The 26,541-nt window shown below is 40.6% G+C and overlaps 1 protein-coding gene and 1 non-coding gene across 2 annotated transcripts; both read left to right on the forward strand.

The window, feature by feature from the left end:
* The first annotated feature begins 1,081 nt into the window (after positions 1-1,081).
* Positions 1,082-23,552, forward strand: LOC142075122 (HAUS augmin-like complex subunit 6). Its single transcript, XM_075136149.1, is given in 19 exon segments — positions 1,082-1,271; positions 1,821-1,916; positions 2,661-2,739; positions 8,090-8,222; positions 8,798-8,867; positions 8,869-8,943; positions 12,024-12,089; positions 12,213-12,264; positions 12,466-12,648; positions 13,309-13,493; positions 14,094-14,223; positions 14,816-14,912; positions 16,196-16,206; positions 16,743-16,825; positions 18,267-18,330; positions 19,013-19,198; positions 20,093-20,228; positions 20,597-21,619; positions 22,515-23,552. Coding segments are annotated over 19 exon segments (2,811 nt in total). The 5' UTR covers positions 1,082-1,176; the 3' UTR covers positions 22,562-23,552.
* On the forward strand, positions 18,026-18,155 carry LOC142075143 (small Cajal body-specific RNA 8). The gene has a single exon (XR_012670802.1).
* Positions 23,553-26,541: the final 2,989 nt, after the last annotated feature.

Here is a 26,541-nt window from a genome sequence, read left to right on the forward strand (position 1 = left end):
TTGTGGTGAGCACTGAAGTCTAGTCACTGAAATGCCTTGGAATAAAAGTGAACCACATAGCCTGCTGCCAGTACGAGTTTTACTTGGTTTTCGTGTTAAATTTTTGTCCTGGTTTCGGCTGGGATAGAGTTAAATTTCTTCCTAGAGCTGTGTTTTGGATTTAGTATGAGGAGAATGTTGATAACACACTGATGTTTTCAGTTGTTGCTAAGTACCCTGCTAGTCAAGGACATTCAGCTTACATGCTCTATCGAGCACTGGGAGGGAGCATAGCTGGGACAGCCAGCCCAGCTGACCAACGGGGTATTCCATACCATGTGACGTCATGCTCAGTATATGAATGGTAGGTGTGTTCCAGGAAGTAGCGATCGTTACTTGGTTATCGGTCAGCGGGTGGTGAGCAATTGCATTGTGCATCACTCACTTTGTGTATTCCATTATTATTATTATTATTATTATTATAATTTCTTTTTCTGTTCTTAATGTTCTTAATACTGTCTTTATCTCAATCCACAAATTTTTTTTTTTTCCTCCCGATTCTCTCCCTGTCCCACTGGGGTGGGGGGGAGTGAGCAAGCGGCTGTGTGGTGTTTGGCTGCCTGCTGGGTTAAACCACAACAATTTTGTAACCCGATTACAAAATAATTTAAATTGGAAGGGCCCTCTGGAGGTCGTCCAGTCCAACTGCTGCCCAAAGTGCGACGCCCCCTACCATCAGCTCACGCTGCTCGGGGCCTCCTCAGGGCGGCTTTCGACCGACGGGCCGGCCCCGCCGCTGCTGCCCGCCCCCTCGCGGCCCAGTCTTTTCGGGGGCCCCTCGGCACAGCGGCCTCCACCAAGGTGGCAGCCGTTGCGCTCGCCGGCCGCCGTCGGCGCGCAGGCGCGAGGCCTCGCCAGTGGCGTATTGCCGCCCGGACTACACCTCCTGGGAGGCAGCACGCCGTAGCACGTGCAGGTCGCGCCAAGGCCTCGGCTTGCCTTGTGCGCCGTCGTTTCTAGTCAACGGGGGCCAGCGGGAGGTCTCGTGGCGTTAGGGCCTGGTGTGGGCGGGCCCGCGCGTGGGAGGTTTTTGTGGGCGGGGGAAGATGGTGGCAGCGCGGTGGCCGTTAGGTGGGCGTTCGGCGGCCGCTCTCCACCTGGTTTTGTTGGCGGGTGCTCCGTAAGCCGCTTGGCGCTATGGACGTCGAGTGGGAGGTCGAACATCTCTGGCTCTACGCGCTGGCCCTCGGCTTCGACCCGGAGGCTGGCGACAGCGGCTTCGTACTGGGAATGTAAGTGCAAGGGAGAGCTGGGGAAGGAGGAGGAGAAGGTGGAGGGGGGACCCTTCTGCGGCTGCCAGCCCCCGAGCGGGGCCCTGGGTTTCACCTAGGAGCGCACGTCTCAAGAGGAGAGGGGGGGTCTCGCTGTGGCCGCCGAGGGGCTGGTGCCCTTGGCGATACGTAACACAGAGGAAGTGCCCGAATTGCTGTAGTGATCTGTGTTATCCACGGCTGAAGAAATGAAACCCAGAAATAATAATAACTCTTGCTCTCCGATTGATACGTCCCGCGCAGTCATATGGAGAAAGTGAGCTCATTGGCTCCGTACCTCTTGGTTTGAAAACTTCTTCGAGAGAAAATGCTCTCACCGAAATTATTTCAACTTTGTTAAGTAGGCTGGAGGATGTATATTTTTAACTATGCAGCAAATAAAGCATTCAATGTATAACTTGTAACACTTTAATATGAAGTAGTATTTTGTAATCTTAAACGGCCAGTAAAAATGCTGTGTTAATTTGGCATCCTAACTACTTCTGATGTAGCTGTTTATTTGTGTATTAGGAAGATGTTTGATAACCCAAACAACGGTGCGTTTCACGTCATTGCCCTCTTCTTGTTTGCTAAGCTGGATGAGTCCCGCGCAGCAGAAACTTTCACGTGAGTATTTGGCTTGTGAGGTTACTGCTGTGCACGTAATCAAGAATATGGTTTATGCAGTTGCTGAGGGGGGAAGAAAAGTGGTCTCTTGGGGAATGCTGTGGAAAAAGAACATACAGCCAGAGAATTTGTTTCCTCTTGATCACAACTCTGTAATGGATCAGAAAACTTGCCTTAATTAAAGTTGTTTCTGATAGTATCTGTAACTTGGCAAGTTTGGTAAAAACTTTCATAGCTGCAAAGTAATCTACCTTTCCCATTCATTTCCCTGATAAAACAGTGAGTAACATTTCTGAGTTATGGATTGCTGCCAGGACCTTCAACATGGCAAGAACCCCATCTTCCTTAAGGTTTTTCCTTGTATAGCTGAGCTATTTTAGCTTATACATTAGAGAAATGGCTGGAGGAAGACCAGTGATATGAAAATTGTCAGCATTCTGACCCCTCTTTTTTCCTCTTCCCTTCTCCTGAGTTAAAAAGAGCTGCAGACAAATCTGTCTCTGAAATAGTCTATAATTAACTTATTATGGCAAGAAAACCTTGTCATTTAACAAACTTTTAGCTATTCTTGGTCTAGGCTATATCCCCTCATTTTCTGGCTCCTCCAGGAGGCATAACTAAGAAATCTTTGTCTTAGTCATGTTCTTATAATGGTTAATTAGGTAACTGAATATTTGAACATGTTTTGAAATTGCTTTTTCTTTTTTTTTTTCTTCTTTTTCCTTATCCTTTTTAAATGGAAAGAGACTGTTCAGTTCCAGTAAAAAACTTCACAGATCCTGAATTTAGGAAGCGGTGCTGTATATGGCTAAAAGATATTGCAGTGAGTATTATGAAGAGTGGAAATTGGTGCTCTACTGGTTTCTGTGACCTCATTCTTTTTTTGAGAGAATATGTAGTGCTTTTAAATAAGATTGTTTTACCAAAGAATTCAGTTTTACCTTTTGTCTTATTTCACATAGTTTATCTTAAACTTGTTTGAGGAAAAAATTGTGGCATGGTGGAATTTCGATGACAGAGACTTAATCTTGGGTCTTAAAACCGCTGTGGCTTGCTTCTGAATAATGATATTTGATTAAACAGAAGTCTAGAGGGTTCCTCAGCTCTGGGTGAGAATAATTTTCTTCAACTTGAGAGATGTTTGCTTAAGTTGCCTGGGAAGGTGTTTATTACTGTGAAAGTGGTTTCAGATGCATGAAAAACTTTTTTAACATTAGTCTTTCCTTATATATGGGGAAAGGGACTAAAGTTTAAGGCGAGCTTTCTAAAGGAAAAGAGACAAACCAAAATTGATTGCTTCAGGTATCATTGGTTATTATGTTATCTTCTCATGCTGCCTTTGTTTTAATGATAGTTCTAGAAATTAGGTCTTTATGTATTGGAACACTTTTATTTTCTTAGTAGTAATGGACAAGGTGAAAGCCAACAATGCAATATCTTTGAGTAAGATAAAAGCAGAACAAAGTACACTGATTAATGACTTCAGTAGAAAATATGAAAGAAAACTTGAATGTTTTTTCAAAGGTAGGGATTACCAGTTAGGAGTGAGGAGGGCAGAGATTTCTAATGTTTACCCAACACTGATTTCAGTCTTTGCATTGAAACTGTCTTTCGCCTACAGAACTAGGGATGGGGGGTTGAACATTCAAAGAGCTTTAGTCTCTTCTGCTGACTAGATGTCCTAGTTTCGGCTGGGATAGGGTTAAATTTCTTCCTAGTGCTGTGTTTTGGATTTAGTATGAGGAGAATGTTGATAACACACTGATGTTTTCAGTTGTTGCTAAGTGCCCTCCTAGTCCAAGGACAGCTCCCGTGCCTACTGACTGAGCTAGGTACACAAGATGGGAGGGAACATAATCAGGACAGCCAGCCCAGCTGGCTAATGGGGTATTCCATACCATGTGACGTCATGCTCAGTATATGAACGGTAGGCATGATCCAGGAAGTACCGATCGCTACTTGGTTATCGGTCAGCGCGGGTGGTGAGCAATTGCATTGTGCATCACTCATTTTGTATATTCTATCATTATCATTATTATTTTCCCTCTTCTGTTCTATTGAACTGTCTTTATCTCAACCCACGAGTTTTTCTCACTCTTACCCTTCCGATTCTCTCCCCGTCCCACTGGGGGGGCGGGGGGAGTGAGCGAGCGGCTGCGTGATATTTGGCTGCCTGCCAGATTAAACCACGACAGTCCTTTTTGGCGCCCAACGTGGAGCTCGAAGGGTTGAGATAACGATAGATCTGACCAAAGTGTGTTAAGGCAAAATTGTTATAAGCATTCATTATATTGATTGGTCACAATGTTGATGTATTGGCTCTCAAAGTTGTGGGGCTGGCTCTCAATGTTGGGTCATGTAATACCTTGCTTGCAGTATATGTTCCCTGTTGTGCTGTTTATCATTAGTCGGAACTGGGCCAAGATTATCATTTTGTTGCTGTTTTATGAGGTGATAAAATCATTGGTCGTAAGTCTAATCTGGTATCTGTACTCGGCACTGCCGTCATTTCTGTACCTTGGGAACCACCTCTTAGAAATTATTGGTAATTGCACTTTTTTCTCCTCGGAGAATGAATTTAAGGGGGAGACGGGATGGGACACTCTCTCCCACTTGTTCATCTTCCCTTCCATATTGTCAGAAACTCCTTTTTCTTCTATCCTCTTCACAAAGATGTCCACAATATTCCCTGAGAATTTTGAATATCCTTGGGATGTTCAAACAAGCATGTTCATATTGCTACTATGTCTCCTGAATGTGGTTCAGGCCTTGTTTAGGGTTAAACAACTATTCAGGAATACTGTCCAGAGATCAACCCTCAGCAACAAGAAAAGAGGGAGGGCAAGCAGCGGTGCCTCATCGGGGCGGGTGGAGCGGCGAGTCTCGGAGGCGGCTACAGACACGGTGGCTACTCAAAACCCGACGACAGGCACTGCGGCTACTCCAACCCCCACGACAACCCCTGTGGCTACTCAAACCCCGGCAACAGTCACCGTAGCTTCTCCAACCCCTGCAACAGGCACTGCAGCCACTCAAGCTCCAGCAACAGGCACTACAGCTGAACCAGAGGACCAACCCTTGCTGGTATCCGTTGCCCCTGTACAGAAGAGGAAATCTTGGAAGCAGAGGTCAGGTCGTTTAGAAAGGGATGGTGGAAGAGCAGGGCCATCACGAGGAGAGGAGGAGGAAGAGGAAGAACTCATAAACGAGACGGAAACCACCCGATCCCTATCCCTGAGTGAGCTGCGAGATATGCGGAAAGATTTCAGCCGACGCCCAGGCGAGCATATTGTTACCTGGCTGCTCCGATGCTGGGATAATGGGGCCAGTAGCCTGGAATTAGAGGGGAAGGAGGCCAAACAGCTGGGATCCCTTGCCAGAGAAGGAGATATTGGCAGCATATGAAGGGATTCGAGCTGCTTCGGAAGTGGTTGGTACTGAAGCACAGCTCCTCCTGGCACCCCGACTGCCGGTGCTGGGCTGGATGTTCAAAGGGAGCGTCCCCTCTACACATCATGCAACCGATGCTACGTGGAGTAAGTGGGCCGCACTGATCACACAACGGGCCCGAATAGGAAATCCCAGTCGCCCAGGAATCTTGGAAGTGATCACGAACTGGCCAGAAGGCAAAGATTTTGGAATATCCCCAGAGGAGGAAGTGATGTGTGCTGAAGAGGCCCCACTGTATAACAAACTACCAGAAAATGAGAAGCAATATGCCCTGTTCACTGATGGGTCCTGTCGCCTTGTGGGAAAGCATCGGAGGTGGAAAGCTGCTGTATGGAGTCCTATACGCCAAGTTGCAGAAACTACTGAAGGAGAAGGTGAATCGAGCCAGTTTGCAGAGGTGAAAGCCATCCAGCTGGCCTTGGACATTGCTGAACGAGAAAAATGGCCAGGACTTTATCTCTATACTGCCTCATGGATGGTGGCAAATGCCCTGTGGGGGTGGTTGCAGCAGTGGAAGCAGAACAACTGGCAGCGCAGAGGCAAACCCATCTGGGCTGCCGCGTTGTGGCAAGATATTGCTGCCCGAGTAGAGAACCTGGCTGTAAAAGTACATAATGTAGATGCTCACGTACCCAAGAGTCGGGCCACTGAGGAACACCAAAACAACCAGCAGGTGGACCAGGCTGCTAAGATTGAAGTGGCTCAGGTGGATCTGGACTGGCAACATAAGGGTGAATTATTTATAGCTTGGTGGGCCCATGACGCCTCAGGCCATCAAGGAAGAGATGCAACATATAGATGGGCTCGTGATCGAGGGGTGGACTTGACCATGGATGCTATTGCACAGGTTATCCATGAATGTGAAACATGCGCTGCAATCAAGCAAGCCAAGCAAGTAAAGCCTCTCTGGTATGGAGGACGATGGTTGAAATATAAATATGGGGAGGCCTGGCAGATTGATTATATCACACTCCCACAGACCCGCCACGGCAAGCGCGATGTGCTCACCATGGTGGAAGTAACCACAGGATGGCTGGAAACATACCCTGTGCCCCATGCCACTGCCCAGAACACCATCCTGGGCCTTGAAAAGCAAGTCCTATGGTGATATGGCACCCCAGAAAGAATTGAGTCAGACAACGGGACTCATTTCCGAAACACCCTCATAGACACCTGGGCCAAAGAGCATGGCATTGAGTGGGTCTATCACATCCCCTGTCATGCACCAGCCTCCGGGAAAATCGAACGATACAATGGACTGCTAAAGACTACGCTGAGAGCAATGGGTGGTGGGACATTCAAGCATTGGGACACACATTTAGCAAAAGCCACCTGGTTAGTCAACACCAGGGGATCTGTTAATCGAGCTGGCCCTGCCCAATCAAGACTCTTACGTACTGTAGATGGAGATAAAGTCCCTGTCGTGCACATAAGAAATATGCTGGGGAAGACAGTCTGGGTTACTCCTGCCTCTGGCAAGGGAAAACCCATCCATGGGATTGCTTTTGCTCAAGGACCTGGGTGCACTTGGTGGGTGATGCGAAAGGATGGGCAGGTCCGGTGTGTACCTCAGGGGGATTTAATTTTGGGTGAAAATAGCCAATGAACTGAATTTTATGATGTCAATTGTTATATGATATTGTATATCATTATTTCTATGGTTGCTATCAATGGTATAGCAGTGAAAATCACCCAGATTAATGAAGAATGAACTAACTCCGATGAAACTGAGCAAAGTGCAACGATGATAGGACTGGACGAGCACAGCAGTACTGAAATGAGAACTGGCTTCAGGACGCAACAGCCCAACACCACACACCATCTCTCCTGCCCTGCAAGACTGTTATGACAGATGGAGCCCAAAGTCGTGGACTAAATGAACTCAATGGACATTTTAAAGGGATAGTCCATAGACTAAGGGAATGATATCTGTGTGTGCATATATATATATATATGTATATATAAAAAGAAAGATAGTGGTGATTAATTGAAATGTATCGAAAAATGTGAGACCTAAGCATAACGTAAATGGTATGGAATAAGGGGTAGATACTGTCCTGGTTTCGGCTGGGATAGGGTTAAATTTCTTCCTAGTGCTGTGTTTTGGATTTAGTATGAGGAGAATGTTGATAACACACTGATGTTTTCAGTTGTTGCTAAGTGCCCTCCTAGTCCAAGGACAGCTCCCATGCCTACTGACTGAGCTAGGTACACAAGATGGGAGGGAACATAATCAGGACAGCCAGCCCAGCTGGCTAATGGGGTATTCCATACCATGTGACATCATGCTCAGTATATGAAGGGTAGGCGTGATCGAGGAAGTACCGATCGCTACTTGGTTATCGGTCAGCGCGGGTGGTGAGCAATTGCATTGTACATCACTCATTTTGTATATTTTATAATTATAATTATTATTTTCCCTCTTCTGTTCTATTAAACTGTCTTTATCTCAACCCACGAGTTTTTCTCACTCTTATCCTTCTGATTCTCTCTCCGTCCCACTGGGGGGCGGGGGGAGTGAGTGAGCGGCTGCGTGGTATTTGGCTGCCTGCCAGATTAAACCACGACACTAGAGTAGATGTCAACTGTGGTGGCAAAGTAGTTTAGCTTTGCATCGGGCTGGCTAGCAAGTGTTTTGGTACTCAGCTAAATGTTTGATGGCTGTTGTTTAGGCTTTATTTCTTAGATTAGTTTTGTGTTTAAAACAAATTTAACTTTTCTAGAATGAAGATGAAAGCTGCCTTCCACAAATTACACCTTCTTCATTTATTTCTCCTGCTGGTCCTAAATTTATTCAGCTATTGTATCGGTTTGCAAGACATGTAGTGGTTAAGGACATGAAAACGAACTCTGTAGGTAAGCTGTAATGGAACAATAAAAATGCTTCATTTGTCATGTTTGACAGTGAATCTGTCAAGTCTTTAATGTATGCCAAGAGCTTTAAGTAGTTCCGAGTTGGCTGCTCAGTTCAAAATCTTTCACAGGGTTCTGTGCACTTGCATAGAGCTACTGCGGATAGAACAGTGCAGATTGTTTTGCTTTCTATTGCTTTATGGGTCTTGCTGCAAGGTTCATCTGTGTAATGCTGTACACCATTACCCACACAAGCAATGGTTTGGTCCAAAAGTATCGGACCACTATACTATACTCTTTCTCACAACTTGAGGAATTCTGAAGGATCAGAACTGTCTATTGTAGGCATCTTGTATTGTTTTGGTGACCTAAAGAATAGGGAAAGGGAGTGAGTGATGGAATAAAAATGTGTACAAGAGAAAGAACTGGCAAAAAAGACAGTACACTGCATACTCTGTTTCAGTCCAGGTAAAATGGGCATCTTGATTTGTGATTCTTTCAATTCAAACTAGGTAGATTAGGAAGTTGTCTATTTGCTAAAAGTGAATGATGTAATCCAAACATTAACTTTCATTTAGGCACTGATATACCTTTTGCTGAAGCTGTAATGTTGAGACCTAAGGATATGTACATGGCAAATGCAAGATGTAGTCACATACAATAAACTTCTGCAAATTTTTCAAAAGGAAGTTTTTGTTATTCAAGAATATGAGAAAAAAGCACAGTAAGTAATGCATTTAAAGAAATGGAGTCTTTTCATAAAAGCTGACTTTTGTGTGTTTTTAAAAGGATTTGAGGAGGCTGCATCTGCTTTCCATCATGAGTTCTGTTGAGCTTCTGCCCATTTTTTCCCCCTTTACCTCCTTTAATTGACAGTTCTACTGTTTGTACAGTCTTTTGTGAAGCATAATAGTCTAAAGAAATCAGTTATTCAGTTAGGAGATGCTATATTTTGGAAGATATGGTCACTCGGGCATTAAAAATGGTCAGGGAATTCTGCATGTATAGCACTATGATTTCTTAACATTTGAAGGGTCACGTCTTAGAACATAACTGTCTCAGGATGAAACATTGGGTCTTTGCTTAGTCACTGTGGGACACGCTAATTGTGCATTAGCAATCTGGGAAACTGGAGTGCATTGAGGATGACTTTGTAATGCAATCACTTGGTGTGCTGAGTAGGAGTAGTGCTCTTTTGAACTCACTGCTTACAAGTAAGAGAAACTTTTCTGGAGACGTAACTGCCAACAGGAGCCATATGGTCACTGCAGCCAAGACTGTAGAACTTAAGATCCTAAGGAACGTGAGGAAGACAAGTGGAAGAATAATGACACTGGACTTAAAGGAGCAGATTTCTACTTGCCCAGGAAACTGCTAGGAGGTATCCTGTGGAAAGCAGAAGGGCTCAGGAGCGCTAGGATATTTTCAGAGATCCTCGCTGAAGCTCAAGCGTGGTCCATCCCCTTAAGTGGGAAAAGAAGCAGGCATAACAAGAAACCAACCTGGTTAAAAGAGTGAGCTAGTGATAGAGCTCAGAAACCAAAGAAGCAGCATATGGAATATGGAAAAGGGGACTGACTCCCTGACATAAATACAGAAATATTTCTCAGGTGTGCAGTGATGTCGTTATGAAGGCCAAAGTTCAGCTAAAGCTCCAAGAGCCTGGTAAGAGCCTGAAAAAAGGCTTCCATAGGTGTGTTGTTAGGAAGTGGAAGTACATGGAGGATTTAGGTCTGCTTCTGAATGAAATGGTATGTCAAGTTACAAGTTGATAGGATGAGAGGAAATGGCCTCAAGTTGTGCCAAGGGAGGTTTAGATTGGACATTAGGAAAAATTTCTTTAGTGAAAGAGTGGTCAAGCCTTGGAACAGGCTGCCCAGGGAAGTGGTTGAGTCACCATCCCTGGAAGCATTTAAAAGACGTGTAGATGAGGCGCTTAGGGACATGGTGTAGTGGGTATGGTGGTGTTGCGTTGACGGTTGGACTCGATGATCTTAGAGGTCTTTTCCAACCTTAATGATAAGTGTCACGGGCTGAAATACCTAATGCCTTCTTTGCCTCACTTGTCACAGTGAGTAACCCAGTCTCTGTGCCAAGAAGCAATGATGAAAGAAGCAACAAACCACTGATAGTAGAAGAGGGTAAAGCAGAGGTTCATGTGTACAAACTGGACATACGCAAACCTTTGCTACCTGATGGAATGCATCCAAAGGTGCAGAGATACTTACCTGGCATCATTTCAGAACTGCTCCATCATCTTTGGAAAGATAGAAGGCTAGCTAAAGGGGTGAACCCAAAGGGTGGTAGTGCCTCAAAGTCTAACTGATCACGAGTGAAGTTCCTCTGGGGTTGATACTGGGTCTTACGCTATTCCTTATCTTCATAAGGGATATGGATGACAGGATTGAATGCAAACCCACCAAACTTGCAGATGATGCCAAACTGTGAGGAAAGGTAGATATACTGGAATGAAGAGCCATTACACAAAGAGACCTTGCTGGGTTTGGAGACTTGCCCAACAAGAATTGTGTGAGGCTTAACAAAGATCAGTGCGAAGTCCTGCACCTGGGATGGAATAATCCCCAACAGCAGCACAGGCTTGCGGGTGATCGGCTGGGGAGCAGCTCTGCTAAGAAGAACCAGAGGTGAGAGTAGTGTTGGGCCACAAGCTGAGCACAAGTCAGCGGTGTGCCCTGGTAGCCAAGAAGACCAACAGCCTCCTAGGCTGTATGAAAAGGAGCACAGCCAGCAGATCAAGAGATGCATTTCACTCTGCCTGGCAATTCTAAGGCCACACCTGGAATACTGTGTTCAGTTTTGGTCCCCCCAGTTGAGGAGAGAGATCGAAAGATAAGAGAGATTCTAGCAGAGGACTACAATGATTAGAGGGTTGGAGAACTTGACACATATGAGTAAAAACTGTAGAAATTGGGTTTGTTTAGCCTGAGGAAGACAAAACTCAGGGGGTTTAATCAGTCTTCCAATATCTAAAAAGTAGTTGTAGAGAAGATGGTGGTACTCTCTTCACAAGGATGTATGGTGACAGGACAAGAGGCAACAGGCCCAAGGTGCTTAAGGGAAAAATCCATCTGGATGAAAAAAAAAAAAATTAAAAAATCTCATGTGAGAACAATTAAACACTGGAATAGGTTGCCCAGAAAAGTGGTGGAATCTCCCTTGCTGGAAACATTCAAGACTTGGCTTGACAGGACCATGAGTAACATAATTGAAGGCTCTGCTTTCAATGGAAGGCTCAACGATATAATTCCCAGAGGTCAAAGTCTCCTAAACTTCTCTGATTTCTATAATTCTGCATCTCCTCTCACCCTGCTTGGGAGGTGTTAGTGCTCTTGCTTACCTTGTGAGTGGTACCCATCAAAAATGTAATTCTCTATAGTTTTTTTTATTCTCAACAAGGCATCAGAACTCTGAAGATCCTTTAGAATTTGGGTACTGTACAATTGCTGAATATATTTGGAGGTTTATATTGATAAAGTACATTTCTAGTAACTTCATTATTGTTCTTGGGTCTAATAAAAGCTGTTCCATTGCAATAGAATAAGTGAGAGCTTAATTGCCTAATTTACAAATATCTTAGTGTCTTTCCTGGCTGTCTTTCTGCGTAAAGTCATGGTGAGGAAGTCAGGGATAAGGTGTTTTTTGTGTCGTTCCAAAACTGCCTCAGTATGCAGATTTGGAAAGAATGAACATGATTGGTTAGTGATTGTAAGGAATTCTGAGAATAGCATAGTAGAAACTTGGATTTTTTAAAAAATCTGTGGTAACTGTTAACTTTTTTCCTAGGCTTTTAATTAAAGAAATAAAACAGATAAAGTCTGAATATGCAGTCCTGCAGATACAGTCTTGCAAGTAAGTGTTTTTCCTTGTAACTAAGTTAGCATATATAAAATCAATTTCTCACTCAATTTTATGAAATATGAACTATAATTTCATTGTAGTCCACTTGAACTTTTGTTTTGCATGTGCATATAGGATGAAACAAAATGACCAAAACAAAAATGACAAAACTGAGAGAATTCAAAAGGTGAGCATTTTTTTTCTGCTGTGGCAACGTACTGTATTTCTTCTTACATTTCTGCAACACTTACTCTCAGATATTGTTATTTCCACTTGTCTACCTGTGGTTATGCTAGCCCCTTCATCTGCCTTTATGCTGTTTTGATACTCTGTCATTATAGGTGGCAAACATTTTAACATAGTATTTTTGTCCTTCTTGCCTATTAAGGTCCGCAGTATGTGGACACTTACAATGGAAATGCTTACATCTCTGAAAAAGGAAAAGGAAGTTGTGGATTCTGTACTTGATGAACTTGAAGATTGTGTTGGTCAGTGCGTTTTAGATGGAACTAATGTTGTTTTCAGTGTTCTGTGGCTGTTGGCTCACAGAGTTGAAAGTAGCATACACCAAGTAAGTAATTTTTGTCCTTCTTGCTAAACTGTATTTTTTTTTTTTTAGTTGCCAGGGGTGTAATTAGATACCTTTTAAAAAAAAAAAAAAAACAAACCACAAAAAACAACAAAGTACTTCACAGATGATAAGACATAATTCCTCAAGGATGGAGAAAATATGTCTAATTTGTATGTAAAAGTTTGTTATGATTATGCTGCTATTTTGTATTGGTTATGTTTCAACCATTAACTTTTTAAGTTCAATAACTGCATTGGTAAGTCTGCGTGATTGGTACTTGGTTTTTTTTGTTGTTTAGACATTAAAACTAGGTTGACCAGTTTAACTATTGCTTTAACTAATGGGCTTTTGTTTCCAGTGTGTAGTATACAGTGCTGTTTAGGCCTGCCACATCTTTTGGGGCAGTGGTTAAGCAGAATACCTCATTAGTTGAAGTTTTCTTAGTTCATATTGCTTTATAGGCTGCTTTCAAGCAGCTGATTCTAGAAAGCAAACCTGAGGCTTAAATCTAGAGTGCATTTTTTGAAAAATGAAACAATTGGGAACTGAATCAAAATACAAAGTGGAACTTTGTATCCCTGCTCTGACTACAGAAGACATAACTTTCTGATACTGATGCTGTTCACTAATTCGTTTTTTTCTTGCTTGCTATACTTCAAGGTTTGTACAGGAAATGTATATGAAGCTGAAAAACTGAATTTCTTAACAGTTATTCAGTTATTAAATGAAGCCCTGAGGACATTGAGAGATGAACGTTGTCAATCTGAATTAAAACAACAAATTCAGGTCATTGAGGATAAGATTACGCTCTGCAATAAAGTACTACAGGATTTGGAAGCAAAGAGGTAATTGTCTGGAAATTTTCTCTGGTTCCTTGTTCTTTAGTCTAAGGATCATGTTTTCCTACCTTGGAGTCTTTTCTAAAATAATATCATTTATAGTGAGAACATGTTGGTTCAATCTTTTTCCTTTGCCTCTGGGAAATTCACATTTGTCTTGATTATCTATATAACTTTTAACTGAGATTCTTCTCTAGGTAACTTCAGCTTTTTGCCCTTGCTTCATTAATATTTTAGGCTTTGTTCTGGGGACCTTGTTTGCTAGCTGATCTGATTTTTTTTTTTCTTGTTATGTTAATCAGTTCTGGGATTTTAAAACTTTATCTGAAACTGGCTTAGGGAAAGTTTAAGTGCATATCATTGTGTGTATGTATTTTAGTATAGTTCTTCAAATTCTACTGTAAGAAACATGAAGACTACCTAGCAGCTGCTTTTTAGGTTGTAAATTTCGGTTAGTTCTTATTCATGCATTTGTGCATGCACTAAGTTGATATATATTAAAGATTTTGCAGGATAAGGGGAACACATAACAATTCTGCATAAAGATGGAGAGTATTATCTCCACCAACAGATGTGTTATGTTCATTTTCCATGCTCATATTACAGACTAAAAATAGAGCAACAGCATTGTGTGTCAATGAGTGGATCTATATCTAGAAAACAAGACGACTGGAAAGCGAAGTGGAAAAGCTTTCTTAACCTGTGTCCTTTTAATTTAATCTTAGATCAGCATCCAGTAAGTAGTGTTCAATTTATCTGATTCTGGGGAAGAGAAAGGGTGAAGGTGAGAGAGGATGTACATCTAAGCTGGTGTGTTCTATTGCAACACAAGCTTTATATGTAAGGTTAGGGAATCAGATAGCAAAATACAGCAGAAATTGCTTTATGAAGTAGACTTTCTTAAAGAAGATACATTTGACTTAATGACAGCTGGTGTCTTCATTTGAGATGGGGGATGGAACCATTCTTGTCAAGACAGTAGATCAGCATAAGAGTGAGCTGATTGGTTTTGGTTTTGTCCATGTCCATCCCCCAGTGGAAATTGAATTGAGCTTTCACGTGCTATCAATCTGAACATCTGCTGAGTTCTGTTTTTCCCTTTTAAAGTGATCTGCTTGATGAATGAAAAATAATTTCCATTCTGACACATTGATACAGGGATCTGAGGTTATACTCTTGCTTAGCTACCCAACAGAGAGAGGAAAAGTTTCATGTTGAGTCTGACAGCTGGTTTGCAGAAAAGCTGTTGTAAATAATTGTCTGTTAATTGCTGTTGATATGCAGATTTTTTTCAGCCTGCTTGTGTAACTTTTTTTTTCTTTTGAAAGGAACTTGATTTAAGAGCTTTGCCACCCCATTCTTTTAATCTTGCAGAAGAAGATGAGGAGGATAGTGTCTTTTGTCAACATCTAGTATCAGTTTCAGGTGGGTGAACAGGAGAAGCTTCTTTTCCTTCTCCCCCCCCCCGCCACAACTGTTAAAAGTTACTTGGAGTCGAAAAGACTCCCTGCTTGCGTTTGCAAGTATCTTTGATAGTCTTTGATAATCTGGTTCTGAATGACTCCTTGCCACAATTGCCTTACGTTTTTCAACCTTGTATCTCAAAGATTCTCTGAAGCTTTTGATATGGCAAAAAAACAATGCTGGAGCTGTTTGGTATTTTGTTGTTCTTGCACGAAGGATGTTGAGGGAGATTTCCATGTACAAAGGTGCATTCATGGGTTCTAGAGAACACATTCACTTTAACAGTAAAAGTTGCTTCAGGTTGGAGGAGTAATAAGAAAGAGATAAAGAAGATAAAACCTTTCCCACTGGCCAGCTGGGAAAAGAAATTGAAGGTGTCCTCCCAGGTAAGCATCTTTCCCTGGTGCATTCTGAAGTACTTATTCCACAGTAACTGTGACATTTGATCAGGACCTTACTTGATCTCTGTGTTGGTTGCTTTCAGTCATTAGGTTACAGTGCTGATCAGAGCTCACTTTGATCAGACATAGATGTTGCACATGCTAGTCGGCTGACGAGCTGATTCTATTTTACTGGGTAGTGCTTATTGACCAAGTGTTGACTGTCCCTAGTATAGAGTTATAAATTAGAAGCTACAAAGCAAGGGTGGAAAAGGAGGGGGAAGACAGCTTGAATCATGTCATTTGCAGTCCCTTTTAGGAAAAATGACATAGCAGACGTGTGTTGGAATTTCAAGCTGCAAAGCAATAGGGAGAACATCCTTTTGATTACAAAGGTGAAAGCACTGTTCCAGCAGTCTGAGGGTATGTAGGTATAAGGCTAGAAGCTGCAAAGGCTACAGAATTGCAAATGGAAGGTCATTTGCCTTAAAAATTTCAAAGATGAAAGCACTGTGCAATAATGCTGTGAGCTTCTGGCAATATCAGAAAGCTTGAGACAAACTGGTGTCTGTGGCATTCTCTCTACTCTGTGGTTAAGATGCTTGATCTGAGAATCCAGCCACTAAGAAAACTAACTTTCTGCCTGTTAACATGGTAGGCTTTAAAAAAAATGTTAACCTCACCTAACTTCTTCAAGTGAGCTTGGATTTTGGAGGTGTTGTTGAGGTGAATACAAAAGAAAATGCCATTTATGTTTGCAGAAGCTGAAATTTAGGGTTAGTAGAGAACTACTGAGGTTAAACTTTGACTGTTTATCCAAGTAACGTACCAAAATAGATATTTATTTTTCTAGAGAGTCCTGAGATGAGGTATGTGTACCTCTGATAATGTGCAAAACATTTCCTTATAGTGTGCTTTGCCTTGCTTGGACTGAGGCAGCATTGATCAGAGGGATGACTATGTCCACAGAGGTACTTATTGATAAATGCAGGTGAAGATGGTGGGGAAAACATGGGTGGAATTTTGCTTTGTGGAATTGATGTGTCACACGATGTGTATGTGGAGAGGAGGGGATAATGATGACATGTGGCTGGGATTGTAGTTTGGAGGAAGGTGGAATGTATGATTGATATGTGCAGGGCAGCAGATAGAATCATGCCTCTCAAACATGCGTTCAGGAACAACACAAATAGGTGCTGGCTGCTAGTGGCATCTGTGGCTGCAACTGGTACCTGAGCAAAAGGATTGATTTCACTCTCCTGCTTATGTATTAATTTATTTTTCTTGAAGTGTTCATAAAGTCCATCCTGTGAATAGTCTACAGAAGTGGTCTGAGTCACTTGTGTCACCTGGGAAGCCTGAGCAAAAAAAAAATAGAAGCAATAATAAAACTCTTGACTTGCTTTTCTAGAAGTCTGTTCATGAAGTACATTATGAGAAAGATGATGGGGCATTGGAGGCTATGATGGATAAGTCAACACCACCACCAAGATGGTATGATGTTAATGAGAAATTGATAAAAAAGCAGTGGAAAAAATAGAAATTTACTTGTTGGAGTTGCAATATATTGCATTTCTTGATCCTTAGTGGAATATTTCAGTAGCCCACTCCTTACATGTCACATCCACCTGATTTAGCAAGATAGTCCTAAAGTAACTGCCGCTTTCTCCAGCTGGTGACCGATTGATCAACTGGTTGCTGCTGAATAGGATGTGCAGCAGCCAAGTTGCAAGGTTTTTATATCAGTTTTTAACTACGTCCTTTCAAGTTTTAAGAGGCGGGTGGAGAAAACGGAATTCTGTTTCTTAGGCTGGGTTGAGGTAGGCATATATGTTCAGTATAGCCTGAGAATAAAAGAACAGACATTCACAGGAGCCCTTCTTTTGTGTTTAAAAAAAAAAAAAAAAACAACTAAAACCAAACCAAACAAAAAACCCTGACTCCCAAGCAGACTTACTGTGCTAAACCTTCTCAACAAGGCTTTTCTCATGAATTTTCTAAAATCACTTTGTTCTGTAGCATCTCTACTACAGTTCCAGCAAAGGACAGAACACAAAACAATGGTATTCTAAAAAGTTTTGGCCTGTTTTTTATTTACTTAGTCCAGGAAGGTTTCATGACCTTTTGAATAACACTGTATTTCATAATATGACTCCTACAGATACTTGAAAGTTGCCTACTAGGAGAGTTAGTTGAAAGGGAGTTAGCAAAGGAAGACTGTCCTATACTTAGACATCAGTAGATGTAGTTGCATATCATCTCAAAGGTTGTGCAAGTAGTTAACAATTAAAGCCTGGATTTCTCTCAGTGACTTCATACAGCATGGATTTTTGCTTCTGATTCTAAAGACAGATAACAGCAAATATTAACATTTTAAGGTGCATTCTTCCTAACAAGTGAGGACTGTACCTTACATTTTAGAGACCTATTCAATTAGCGCTATGCTCATCAGAAGTGATAAGACTCAAGTTTTTGTTAGCCAGGTGATTGTTAAATATCAGTAAGTTCATATAGGGACAGACCTGTGGATGCCAGAGGAAGAATATCTAGGGAAGAACAACATTACCAAATCTGCAGAAGACTTTCCAGTTATCTTTGATTGCAGAATACAGAAGACTTGTTTAAAAAATGTATCACAAAATCCCTTCTTTTTCTGTTTGTAATCAAGGGGAAAGTTTTTTAATTTATTAATTTTGGGAGGCTGATACACAGCTAGGGCTAAATCTGCTCTAATTGTCACATGTTCTCCCTATAGTAAAATTGCCTTCTGATGACCGGGATGAATTGAGGGAAATCGTAACGGACAGATACGGGGCACACAATATGTAATGGCCTTCTACTAAGACTTGCATGCCACTTGTTTAATTTGTCTCTAAAACATCTTTTTTTTTCTCTTTTTTTTTTTCCCCCTCCCCTCCCCCACTCCCCCCCCAAGGATCTCTTCAGTGCCTTTGGAGTTGTCAAAAGCATCTGAAAACAGAGATGTGTTAATTGAAAAGGTTATTCTTCAGTAATTTCCTACCTGTCAAAGAAGTTAAACTTAGGATATTTGCTTTTTACATTAATTGAAGCCTAGACATAGTATTTGGGGGGGAGGGTTGTGGGTTTTTGTTTTTGTTGTTTTTTTTTTTTTTTTTAAGTAGTATTTTTACACATCTGAATCAGTCCTGTAAAACTGTAAAAGCTAACTGCCAGGGACTTCATTAAGCTTTAAGAAAGGACAGTAGGAAGTAGGTGCACTTGCACCTGACTTCCAGTACAACATACAGTGTGTCACTGATTTCCTGCTTGCTGAAACAGTCTTTTTGGTGTGAGCAGTGGTTAGACTTTGATGTTTCTTTAAGTTGCGTGTGAACTTAAGGGTTATAATGTGGCCTAAAAGCAACTTGGATGTACAGTTGTTCATTGCACAATTGTTCACTGTAGTGTGTTCAAGGTAGTTGCAGATGAGTCATCTGCAACTGGATGTTCTATGCAACACCCTATCCTAGCCACTACTTAAGTCCAACTTTAAATACGATTGTAAAAATATTTTGCGTTTAGTTAGAATTTAAGACTGAAATATTTTTATTGACTAAACACTAAGGCCATTGCTGTTCAGAATTTGTACAGCAGTTTCTTCATGCTAATTTTCTGACACCTGAGTTTAAAACTTCTAATAATTCCTGTGTATTCCTCTAGGACTTGCATATTGAAACTTGCAAGGGGGAAAAAAAGCCTATGCCTCCAAAGATCTTAAAAAGTGGAAAGGATGAGTCCACCATTTCAAAAATGTGGGAGGATGCAGGTGATCATGTTATCCAGACGGAGTCTCCTGTCAAAAAAGAAGACTCTCTTAAGAAAGCCAGAGATGAACTGGCAGAAGAGGTTAGGAAAAGTTATTTTTTGTTTGTTTGTATTTAAATAAATGATCATTAAGTTCAGAGAACAAATTACTAATTATATCATAAAATGCCTCTTGTAATCCACATATGTCAAAAGTTACTTTTTTCTGCTAGATAGTAATCAGTGTCACTAAGTTTTAGGGGTGACTGCCCAATTAAGTACACCCTGAAAGCATGGAGCTTGTGCAGTTATCATACTTATAAATCATGGTGAAGTGAATAGCACTTTCAGTAGAATCATGGTATGATTTTTATCACCTCATACTTTATGAACTACTGCATATATTAAGAATTCAACAGTCCTTTTTGTTTCTGAAGTTATGCAGGTTAAATATTTAACAGGGGCTTGGGAATTTTAAGCAGGAATTTAAGTATTTCCTCTCTTAGGTAATTTATTTAAGATATAACTGAGGAATTCCTTCACAAGAGTTACTTTCCAAATCAAGCTGTGGCACATTTTACAGTAAGTTGCATCTTTCACTGAAATGGTACAGTTATTTTTCATCTGCTAAAATGTTTTACTTATGTACATATAGCTCTAGTCTTCATCCTTATGCAGTTCTTGACTAGTGTCTTAAATATATTCTATCTGAGTACATTTTCTTATTTTAAAGATGGATTCATAGATGATGAGGGAACTTAGAATTGAATTCTGATTTCAGTCTCCTATCTTCGTTTTGTGTTTTCTAGGACACTTACTACTTAGGCTCACTGTGGTCATTGTGAGCCTAAGTAGTAAGTGACAGAAGAAGAGTCAGGGAATTCCAAACTCTTCAGATCATTTGGAGAATGGGATTTATTTCGAGCCATAACTGACAGAAGTAAAGACGTTATAATTTTGCTTTCTCAGGATTTGTCCTTCTTTAACATCCTGCAGGTTGCAAAAACAGTGGTATCTGAGTCGCCTCAGAGTGGTGAAGGAAAAGGAATGGCATTAGAAGATCTTGTTAGCTCACTGGCTTTTAACCCATTTTTAACAAGGAAACAAATTCCCCGAACTCCAGAAAATCTGCGTAAGTCTAAAACTCTGTTTTTTATAATACTCATTGATTAGAAATGTGATTAGTTCATTGACATTGTATATGTCACACAAGAAGAAAAAGATAATTATTTCAGTGAAGCTGCAAGTTATCCTAATGGCTCACTCTGTAACACAACATAGTAGGCCTAATAAGATGTGAATACTGTGAATTTGATTTAACATAATATTTTTCCTGTGTAGAATCCCCTTTGTGTTGAGGAAGAAAACTAAGCATAAACAATATAAAGCAGTTATACATCTTCCTTCTTGGATTGCTTATGTTACTGAAGGGACAGAAGAAAAACAGATTGATTGAGAGTATGAAAGTACTAAAATTTTACCTTGATTTGTTCCATTTAGTTACTGAAATTATAAGCTCATGGAGAAAAGCTATTGAGACTGAGGGCTCATCAGACATAGAGGTAGCCCCAACTGAAGTAATGATAGAAGAAGCTCCAATGGATGCTGGCCCTATAGTACAGAAGGCAGCAGACTCTAGATTCATGTGCTCTATCCCTGCATCTCCTGTACCTGACTTTGATCCTCCCTTGTCAGAAAGGGAGTCCCAATTAAGTTCTTCAGAATTTAGACCTCAAGAGCAGATGAGTATAATTCATATCATTGAATCTCCAGTTTCGGAAACATCTGGAATGTGAGAGAGTGAGAGAACTGAAGAACAGGAATTAAAATGTATTGTTTTGAACAAAAGTTCTGTAGAAGATCCAGAAGAACAGACTTTTCAATACGTAAAGAAGAGCATGAATACTCCAGATACTTGTTCAGAAAACAATAGTAGAACAAATGTTCTACCTTCAGACCACTTTCGGGGTTACTTAATGGATGGGATGCTGCACTGGAATGTATCTCCATTGTTAAGTTCTATCAGTCATGAAGCTGCCTTCTTGGGGATATTGGATGAGATGCTTCCAGAAGAACTTGATAACATAGATCCCAACAAATCTGAAAGCTCAGAGTCTGATTTTGATGTAATAGACAGCACATGTGTAACAGGTGGTTCAAAAAATAAGGGGGATATTCAAAAATCAAAGCTAGATGTACAGTCCCTGTTCAACACATATAAAGCGCTGAAAAAGACTGCATCTAGAAGTGAAGAGGAGGTGCATCAAAGACATAATGGAGGTGAACCTGGAAGTTGTAGATCAGACCTAAGTCTTGCACCAGAAAAAGGAGAAGGAGATGAATTTTGCGGTCCTCTAGAACTCTTCTGCTTGGATGAAGAATTTACCAAGATGACATCACCAATATCTCTTGGCGATGAAAGAAAATATTCCCTGTTGTCTTTGCTGGTATCCTGTCAACATCTGGAGGAAATTGCGTCAGTGGTACACGAAATCCCATTAGACTTAATACATAAATTGAAGGGTAAGTGTCCATGTACTTTCGCAACAAGATTTTGTCCATTCTGCCACTGGGTATGCTACCATAAATAATCTACTCTGAATAGCTGAACCCTGCTGTGGAAGTGTAGGGAGACGGATTATTTGTATGCTTATTCCTTATGGAAGATGAGACATAAAAGCAAAGGAAACATGCTTTCTTTAGTTGTATCAACATCTTGCAAGTAGGAGGAAAGGTGCTCATCTGACTTTCTGAGGTAATCTGCAGCTATTTAAAAAAAAAAAAGCCTTGAGGTGCATTAGCAATGGAGTAATCTGAAGTTAAATTTTGAGGATTCACTAAGTTAGTTTGAAATAGTGTGTTTACTCTGAACAAATTTGGCTATTTAGAAATGTGTTGTAGGTAATTGGAACTTTTGTGAGGTCAGTCAGGTGTTCATAGTCTGCAATACTTTTTGAATATACTTTTTATTATGAAATATCCTGCATTCCAGCCTGCCTGCCCCCTCACCCCATTTCCAACAGAAGTGTCAACTTTGTTTAACCAGTAGCGCAGTGTTTAGTTACATGTGAGGTCAATTTTTGAAATGCATTAACAAAAATGAACCAGTAATGGTTATACACAAGACTTTCACCAAAACAGGTGGTATTTAATGGAGTATTGGGAATTTAACACAACAAGCTAGTCTCAAGGAGTATGATTTATACTTTGTGCAAATTGCTTGCTGCAATTTAGCTTTTGCTTAAAATTGTGGCAGTACTGATAGCAGATGAATTTACCTTACTTGGAACAGTTATCAAAATTAGAAGTACCATTTCATATATGCTTTTTTCAATATATGCCAAACAGTTTTGGAGCAGTATTTCTGTCAATTAATTGAATATTATAGAGTGCTAACTAATACACTTTTTTCTTCCAGATAAAGAGCAGTTGAATGAGAAGCTGGGCATGAAGGAACCATCATAAGGATAGAATTTGTAAAGCAGAAGCATAACCATAGTAGCACAATTATGGTTCACTTGAGCGTGTAGCATCTTCTCCAAGCACTGCCTAGATGGAGAAGTTGCACTCCTTTCTATTTTTTGTGGAGACTGTATTCCAGTCTCCTTATTTAAGAGTGTCAGTTGCCTGCTCTGGTTCTTCCAATTTCATGTCATCCATAGTAGCATTCTATGTACAGCCCATCATTTATGTACAGAACTACATATTCCTTTTTAAGCATATTTGTAAAAATAGCAGATGTTGCGTAGGTGGCATAATCCTAGAAAATGGAAAAACAAAGTCTCAAATGAGAAATAGTGAAATCATTGGTCTCTATCTTGCCCCTAATTCCCCTCCTCCCCCCCCAAAAAAAACCACCCACCCAAATTTTACTTGGTGTTCTACATTCATTGGATTCTTCTCTCTTATTGAGACTTCTGGTCAGTATTGCCATCAGTTCTACCTGTTGATAGAGGCTGCTCTCTTTTTATAAACTTCCACTGAAGTGCCTGTTTCTTTAGGCATATTACTGAATAAATGTTTTACACTAAAGTTGCAAAAATTTATGACTTGTGGTACTGTTAATGCCACTTTATTTTCAAATAGTTGATACACATTTGTGACATTGTGGTGTAAGTAACTGATAATACTGCTTGGGGTGGGGTGGGAATGCAAAAGTTGAGGTTCTAGCAGATAAACTTATTATAAAAGTACTGACCCCTAACCTGATGTGTTTACAGAGTTTTGAAACATTGCTAAGTAGAGTTGTTTTTCTGTTCTGGTATATCTTTCTCCTCCTTTCTTCCAAAACAGTTCCAAATAGGTTTTAAGAAGAATCTCCACTTGTATTTGACAACTTCCTTATAAAGCAGAATTCGACAAGCTTTATGAAAAGAGATTTATGTGGCTGCTAACATGTTAACAGCTAAGAGGGAAGTGCTTCTTAATAGCCCATTTACATGTTGATCTGATCATGGTCAAACAGATAGAGAATTGAAAGGTCTGACCTTAGCTATCGGCTCTCTGGAACAGGCCCAGCCGTGTTCCTTGCAGACCTGGCCTCTAGAGCTTGGTGCTGGTGACTTCACAAAGGTTCCCCAGGTGACTGTCAAGGCTTTCTTGCCCTGGTCAGAAGAGGCTTGAAAGCAGGACCGCAGAGCTCTGGTTGGGATGCCACCAGAGGAACCTGGGCATGCTGCCTCAGGGAAGGAGCCAGTCAGCTGGGATGTGTAGTGTAGTCTGTACCAATGTCGTGTGCTCTGTCCCTGCTTCTGGAGGTTCCTAGATCATCTTCTGACATAATTGTCTCCAGAGACTGCTGCTGAAGACTGGGTGTTTTTGGTTTGTGTTTGTTTTTTGTTTTTGTTTTTTTGTTTTTTTTTTTTCTTCGGGTTGGGTTTGGTTTTTTGGTTTGGTTTTTTTTGTTTGTTTGTTTTGTGGTTTGTTTGTTGTTTTTTTTATTTTGTTCTGCTATAGAGCATCTGCTGGGAAGGACCTGAACCATAACTCTTTTTATTAGCAAACATGTCTCCTGTATCACCTATGTCTTTGCATGTAGTTCCATCCTTGAAGAAGTGCATTTATCAGTTGTGCTCCTGTGGGTATGTAAAAGAGGCTGGGCGGAAGGAGCTTGGAGTAGCAGTTACGTGGCTAGCAGGCTGCACCGCGCTTTAGGGCTGCACTGTTATTCACTGCTATAAGTTGCATATGAAAGATGATAAATAAAGGTATCTTAGAGCATTTTTAAAGCTTTAAAACAGGAAGTATTTTTCCCCCATTCTGCCTATTCAACCACGTGGTTCTTGTTTTTGTCATAGGAGTAAACAAATGGCAAGGAGGCTTCCCATTTTTCTTATGTAGGTGGATTGCATCTCTAAGAGGAGAGCTTTCCACTTTTTGGCCACAAACTTGCTTTTGAATGGGTGTTACTGGCTTTGAGTCTGTGTTTTAATGTAATACAAAGTGATACTTCCTCTGTAAACATGCTAATTCTGGAAAAGATACAGGGGTAGAGCTTTACAAATGGAAGAGACAACTGAAAATACCAGGATTCATTAGCGGTTTTGTTAGTGTCAGTCTTGTGAATGTACGCAAACTTTTCTTGAAAGCAATGATTAGCTTTAGGCCCTTCGGCATAACATCCGTTCTCCCATATTTGCAGGTAAAGAATAAAATTATTATCAGGAAGAAAAAAAAATAGAATCATAGAATAGTTTGGATTGGAAGGGACCTTTAAAGGTTTAAAGTTTATATCAGGCTGGTATGCATTATTACTCATCATGAGTAACAAGCACATGTACTCCAAAAAGAATACCAATAGAAATGTTGATACCAAGCAGATTGTAAACTGTATTTTTGAGTACTTTTCTCAAACTCTCATTTGTAAGGTACAAGTGTATCTGCTCCCTCCATTCCTCATTCTGTATGTATCATTCCTTTTTTTTTTAATCAGTATTTATATTTGACTTTGGGAAATGTGTTCCGGAGAGAAGTAACAGTGATTTGATTATTTTATTAGAGGACTGTGCTATCAAGGACCTAAACATGTAGCACTGAGATCTGGATTGAGAAGGATCCTCTGGTTCTAACCAAGTGATATACTGAAGTATAGGTCTGTCTTTGAGGCTTGCAGTAATCTTTCAGATGCTAGATGAGCTAGTAGGGTAGCTCAGTCTAAGGATGTGGATAATACCTTGATCATGGCCTGTCTTAAGAAAAATTAAACTGGATTTTGGGTTGCTACTACATTGGCAATTCTAGATTAAGAAGTGACAGCTAAGAATTTTGAGCTTCCTGTGAAGACCTGGCCTCAGATTCCAAGTGATATATATAAAAGTGGAAATTATATACCTGTGCACCTTAGGGATCTTTACTGCTTGCAGGTAAGTGCAACACTATGGTTTTTGTGTTATAAGTAGTAGCTCACCTGTCCACTGGTTTGTGGCGGATACTTAGGAAATTTTGGTTAGGCTTATATTGGAAGGCCATCATAATTATGTTGAACTTCAGGATAAAATCCTTCTCTTGTAGAGCAGTGATTTACTGATTAGTGAGGGGGAGTTGGGAGAACAGCAGGGTATTATCAGCAGCTACAAATACAACTTTGTATATATTTTTGTGACTTCTTTAAAACTGGGTATTTACTGAAGAGGAATACAGTATTCATAATGTACAGTGTTAAGTGTCTAAGATACCTATCCTGAAATACCATTCAGAAGTACTCCCTCCAAGTATAATATCAAGTGGTACAATGTTTGGTAGTAGCATATCAAATAATGTGTAGCTATTACAAAACATAGATTGCTATAACTTTTGCAGGATAACAGATAACTGTTTGCAGTCTGTCCTGTATATGTTCTGTCTGTACTGAACATACATCAGTCTATTTTTATTGAAAAGTAAAGCTAAAAAAACATATAATTGACTGTCACTAGTTCTCTGAGCATTGAAAAATGCAAATACAGTTCTGTCAGTGGATTTGTGCAAGTAATGGGAGAAACTGTCTCAATTACAAGACTTAATGAACAGCAAGTCCCCTCTGTAACTGCTGCTTTTAGAATGGTTCATTGTGGCCAGTGGTAGCACTACCTGAGAGATAAAATTTCTACTTTGTGCTAGGAATGGCTGTGAATAGAATACATATGTTAATTCTGCATAAAGGCAGAAAGATAAGGTTTTAATGAGTCATTTATGCATTCTGTACTGTCTATGATGGTGTGGATTGAGAAAATACTTTTTTTTAATCAGCTGGGAAAGGCAGAAGTAGTAGAGGCTATGAAATACATATTTTTTAAAATTAAGATGACCTGTTCCGTCACAGCTTTGAGATGTTAGGGAAAGACTCTTTTGATCTAGCTGTTCTAGCTAATACACTACATGCAGCAGTGACCAGGCTGCTAGGGTATGGATCCCATGTAAGAGCTACAAATTTTCTAATGATTTCAGGTGCTCAGTGCTCAGTACTT

This window comes from Calonectris borealis, chromosome W (genome assembly GCF_964195595.1).
Source record: "Calonectris borealis chromosome W, bCalBor7.hap1.2, whole genome shotgun sequence".
In the NCBI taxonomy this organism is placed as follows: Eukaryota; Metazoa; Chordata; class Aves; order Procellariiformes; family Procellariidae; genus Calonectris; species Calonectris borealis.